This window comes from Pseudonaja textilis, chromosome 2 (assembly GCF_049901715.1).
Source record: "Pseudonaja textilis isolate UNSWEBS1 chromosome 2, rPseTex1.2, whole genome shotgun sequence".
In the NCBI taxonomy this organism is placed as follows: domain Eukaryota; kingdom Metazoa; phylum Chordata; class Lepidosauria; order Squamata; family Elapidae; genus Pseudonaja; species Pseudonaja textilis.
In genome coordinates, this window is record NC_141991.1 from 73799441 (window position 1) to 73805440 (window position 6000).

Consider the following 6000-nt stretch of genomic DNA (forward strand, 5'->3'; position numbering starts at 1 on the left):
ATTTTTTTCCCTCATTTGTATGGAAGGAAATAAATCTGATCCTTCCAATTATAAATCTTTTGTCATTTGGTGGCAGCAAGTGGTATGTCAGGAAGCCATCTTCTTAATGAGTGTTTGAAATAAATTGAAGGTGATAATAGTGGGAGGCTAAACTTGAGGGGAATACTTGGGGGGAGATATTGGCCAGATTAAGAACAGGGACTGTATAGTAGATTATGGCTAAACCTAGTTGGTAAGTACCATACTTCCATCTCAATATTTGAACAAATAGATATGAATACTTAGATATATAATTGCAGTTTTTCATTTGGTAGAGGATCTCAAAGAAAATGTACTGTTGAATAAGTTAAATAAATCTAGGAAAACTATCCTAGGGCTCAACTTTCGATCTAGAAAGATGCTAAACCCAGGAGATCATTAATATCAGTCAATAAAAATTTAAGAACGCTTGAAGTTTCCAAAAGGACTAGCTTCAACCAGAATCTGGGATGATAAAATTTCAAATAAGCCCAAAACAGATGAAGCCCAGGTTTTGCCATATGAGAGCACTAAGAGTTGAAAAAAGGATGTGTTAACTTTTAGGAATTTTGATTGGACGGCTTCTAAGGTTGATGTGTCTGTCCTTCTAGAGACGTATCTGAGTACTGTACCATATCACATCACATTCAGAACTTTTGTCTTTAATAGTTTAATTGCTGTGGCTGAGTTAATACCATATGTGCATTTAACAATAATAACATTGCTGTTTGAATTCTTAGATTAAACTCACTCTCTTGATTAGTGTAATAGGCAGATTTAGGAAAAACCACCTAAGTACTTAAAGGCTTTGACCTGCTTAATAAGTCTCTGGATAATTTTACAAGCAATTGGATCCTTAAAATGCTTCCTTGAGATTATCAAAACGGTCCTTAGAGCAATGTTTCTTAAAGTATGATTTGAAGGCTCCTGGCTATCACCCAACACACTCTCAGGGTTCCATGAAACCATAATTATTTAATAACATTGAAGATATCTTCAAAAAATTCTTATTTTTATTTGTTAGAAGTACAGGATTTTTTTTCATGAAAAATATTTTACTTTTTTAAAAATATCTAAGGGATTTAGCTTTGTTATTTTTACATTATTCATCAATACACATTCCATGAATGTTTCATGCTTAATTTTTAATGTAGTATCCATTTAAAGAAAAGCTTTTGGGGGGGATTCTCCATAATTTTTAAAAATGGGAAGGGGTCCTAGGAACTGAATTTTAAGAAGCACCACCTTATAGCAATAAGATAACAGAATTAACGCATTTACACACAAGACAGGGATAGGGTGGCCATATTGTCAGCATAAAGAAAAATAAAATGGACCAATGGGCAAAAGATGAAAGATGGCATTCTGGCTTGGCAAAAATGCTCAGCAATATTGTTAATACACAAATAAAATAATTAAGGGACAAGAATATATCCTTGGTTAATATAGCCTTTGTTTTGGGGCGGGGTTAGGTTCAGTTATATCAGCGTTGAGATTTCCCTTAATTTATGCCCTTACTGTTGTGCAATACTGTTATCAATTTAAGGAGACAACAATTGATTGATATAGATACAGATACAGATAATCAGAGTTGGAAGGGACCTTGTAGGTCATCTAGTCCAACCCCCTGCCCAAGCGGGAGACCCTACACCATTTCTGGACAAATGGCAGTCCAATCTCTTCTTGAAAGTCTCAACTGATGGCGCTCCCACAACTTCCGAGGGCAAGCTGTTCATTGGTTGATTGTTCTCACTGTCAGAAAGTTTCTCCTTGTTTCCAGGTTAAATCTCTCCTTGTTCAGTTTCCATCCGTTATTCCTTGTCTGGCCTACAGGTGCTTTAGAAAATAGCTTGACCCCTTCCTCCCTGTGGCAGCCCCTCAAATATTGGAAGACCGCTATCATGTCTCCCCTGGTTGTTCTCTTTACTAGACTAGCCAAGCCCAGTTCCTGCAAGCGTTCTTCATATGTTTTAGCCTCCAGTCCCCAATCATCCTGGTTGCTCTTCTCTGTACTTTTTCTAGAGTCTCAACATCTTTTTTATAATGTGGTGACCAAAACTGGATGCAGTACTCTAGGTGTGGTCTTACTAAGGCTTTATAGAGTAGTATTAGTACTTCCCTTGATCTTGACTGTATTCCTCTGTTAATATAATTTAGGATTGCATTAGCTTTTTTGGCGGCGGCTGCACAATGCTGGCTCATATTTAGCTGGTTGTCCACTAAGACTCCAAGATCCCTCTCACAGTTACTGCTATTGAGCCTGGTTTCACCCAGTCTATATGGGTACTTTTGGTTTTTCTTGCCTATGTGTAGGACTTTACTTTTCTCTATATTGAATTTCATTTTATTAGATATGGCCCAGTGTTCTAGTCTGTCAAGATCCATCTGGATCTTGAGCCTATCTTGAGCCTATCCATAACAACTAGTTTCTCCCAGAGATTGTCATGTGATGGTGAATCAAGTACCAGCTTTATAAAGTTATAAAGTTAATATAAAAGATCTTTTTGGGTGGAGTATAGTCTTAGCTAAGTGATGTAAAATTGTGTGTTGGGTTTATTGCTGGGAATCCAGAGCTGAATCTAGGTTGCTCTGTGGCCAAAATGTTCTCTGATAGCATCCAATTCAATATTTTATTTGATATTAATGCAAAATATTGTTTCCTAATTAGATATAAAATATTAATTGGTTAATCATTAATGGGATCACATTTCTGTATACTGTGAGGGTGGTAAAATTAAGCCAGCCTTTTGAGACAGGAATTATTTATAGCAGTGAAAAGCAGTGAGACCAGGGGTGGGATTCTACCAGTTCGCACTTATTCTCTAGAACCGGTTGTTAACATTCTAAGCAGTTCGGAGAATCGGTTGTTAGAAGAAATTACTGGCCTAATCCTTTAAGGAAGGCAGGAAGGAAACATTCTGGTGTTGCTTACAGAAGCTGCCTCTCTGTAACCCTTATTACATTCTTGACAGGACTAGACTTCCTGTCTCAGGAACTTCTCTGGAGTTTTTTTCCCCTCCTTTGCTGGTACTTTGCTTGTGTGGAGTAACCATTCAAAATTACAGTGGCACTGAAAAAAGTGACTTATGACCATTTTTCACACTTATGACTGTTGCAGCATTCCCAGACATGAGAGGCCAGGCAAGGAGATTCATGCCTTGATCTGAATGATATTGAGATGGCCACACCCAGCTAATAACATGACCACCAAGCCATGTCCACCCAGTCATATGACCACCAAACCACACCCACCAATTAAGCCATGCCCACAGAAACGGTTGCTAAAAAATTTGAATCCCACCCCTGAGTGAAACCCTCACCAAGCAGATTTTGGAGCAGAAACTCTGGTAAAATTAAATCTTTGCCTGGAATTTTGCTGCTTTTCAACTGAACTTTAATTTGTCTTTAATTTGCAAGCCAGTCTGGAAGGGAATCATTTATTAGCAGGTTGTACATATACTGCTTAGAAGTGCTTTCAATAGGCTATAGAAGTGTTTATCCCAGATCTCAAGAGGAATTCAGTTGCTACTATTTGTAGAGCAGAAGAAAAAAGGAAGTAGCTGGTGAATAACATTTTGTAACTAAAATAGCATTTTGAATTGTATGATTCCTCTAAATGCCATTGTTGGAAAAACACTATTTTAATTATCTCTTGAAAAATAGACATGAAACAAATATTTCGATCTAGCACTAATGTTTGTTAAAGTATGTTGTGGTAGATTAGATAATACCACCTTGATCTAAGAAATTTCTTTGATCAATCCAACATTGTTTCTTATGATGTGATAAGCATATTTGTTTTTAAAGTTATATTTAACTGAGAATATTATAAGACTTCTTGATATCTACCACTGTCTTATAAGCTGTCTTTTCTAGTGTTTTCAGGTGAATATATCCAAATGTAGTTTGAATGTTTTCTGATTTTTCATCAGTTCTTGTATTGTATGATATTAAATACAGCATAATTCCAGGATTATTTTACATGGAATAAAAACAAAGCATTGGCAACACATTGTTAATCGCATTCCTTTTTATTTCTCTCCTCGTTTCTGACAGTTTTTATTATTGTTTCTTTTGTAGGCGGCCATTTTTTCCACCGTAATTCTCTCTCCCCTCGGAGCCTGGTCTACGAGAATGATTTCTCTTCGATCGAACCTGTCTTGGACATCTACGATGAGAACAAGACCTGAAAGGGAATCTGCATTCTTCTTGCTTTGCTCTCTTTCCCTTTCCCTTTTCCGTTTCTCATTCCTATTGTTGTGTACTCCTTCCATGGATGTCCTTTGTCTGAAGAAGAGCTGCCTTTTTCCAGAACTTGTGCCTGGCTGCCAGGCTGCAAAGGTGAAGCTCAGCTGAGGCAATATCTGAGGATGACGTCTCTGAACAGATGAAGTATGTGCACAAGGTCGGCTGTTGGAAGTTGCCGAGTTGACAGAATTACCATTAGCAGTGCCAACATGATGGTGTCAGTATGCTAGAGGTTTTGCCCTACTCCGTTTTAATTTTGTACAACAGTCCTGTCTCTTGAGTAGGCACGTGATAGTTCTCTTATTTTCCAAACTAATAAATTACCGTGTTTGCCAGCTTACTTGCCTGATGCAGGAGCTGATAGGCTAACTGCCCAAAGTACTCTAGTTACTTTTAATTTTGTCCTTAATCTTACATTGAACACTTCTATTCCAAAGGGATCTGCAGTATATATATGAGTAGTCAACGTTGCCGTTTAACAAAACAAGTTATCACAACAGCAGCTTTGCAACTGATGACATTTTCCTGGATTTGGAGGATTTTTTTTTCCAAATCCTATTGTTGGCTGGCTAAATGTGGCCAGAAGTTGCTTGGTAAGAAAGGAACAATAGACACAGAAAGAAACATTTTACAACCTTTTACTGACTTTCAAAGATTCCATTGAGATTTATAAACGCAACCTTTGAGTGCAACATGATTAAGACTTCTTAAGAAGAATCCAGGAATCAAAAATATATATTATTGCTTGATTTTTAAGATATGTGTTCTTTTTTCACTCAGATTTTTAAGAAGCCAATGATGTTGGTGTTATATACTAAAAAAAAAAATCTGGAAGCTTCCTTCCTACATGTTTTTACTTGAGGTAACTGTATTCGTAAAGCATCACTTTTCTGAAGCTAATTCTGTTCCTGAGGAGATCACTATTATGAAGCACGTGAGGAAGACAGGCAGCTGGGGCATTAAATGCTGGAGGAAATCAGTTTTGATTAGATTGGTGAGACACGGTAAAAAAAGATTCTGATGCAAAAACGGACAGGTAAAAGGACAAAAACAACCATGTTTTTAAAACAGCCAAAATGCTGCTTCAGCAAAAAAAGAAAACAAAAAACAAAAACCAGATCTGAACTATGTTATGGGGCTCCTTAGTTAGTTTTTCCTGCTGAGGAAACTCTGTAAAGCAAGTGACGAATGTCATATTTCCCCATTGCAAATTTGAGCTCTATAAATATAAAAACGATACATTATGTGAAAATAAGCTTGACTCTATATGAAGCTTGATAGATGAAAAACAAAACTGAAACTAATAGAAAGGTAAGATATGTTACGTGGCTTGTTGCTTAGACAGCTTAAGCTGTAAATGAAGAGACATTATTGGGGTTTTTTTCCTACAAAGTTTGGGCTTTCAAAATAATCACTTCTGTCCTGGAATGTAGTCACACTAAAACTTCAAAGCAAAAAATGTGAAATTAGCTCTGGACTCTTTGTTAGGTGGAATGCTTAGCCAGTGTTGTAGGAGGGCCATTATAGCACTGATCATTCTTGACTGGTTGATATATAGAGTTTTAAGGGTTTAGTACTGGCAGTGTGGACGTATGTGTACATGTATATGCCAGGTAAGTTTCAATATACTGCATTAGCCATAAAAAAAACTTGGAAAAAAATTCTTTCAGAAGCACAGTTTTGACATATTATGAATTAAAATTTAAATAGTTAGGGTGAAGGTTAATAGTATTG

At 36.7% G+C, this 6000-nt stretch overlaps 1 protein-coding gene across 1 annotated transcript in view; it reads left to right on the forward strand.

Moving 5' to 3' along the window:
- The window catches only part of RNF130 (ring finger protein 130), a 47587-nt gene extending 42943 nt beyond the window's left edge, over window positions 1-4644 (forward strand). The window contains exon 8 of the mRNA XM_087924302.1: window positions 4099-4644. Coding sequence (XP_087780428.1) covers window positions 4099-4208 — 110 coding nt within the window. The 3' untranslated portion in view covers window positions 4209-4644. The remainder of the gene's footprint in view (window positions 1-4098) is intronic.
- Window positions 4645-6000: the final 1356 nt, after the last annotated feature.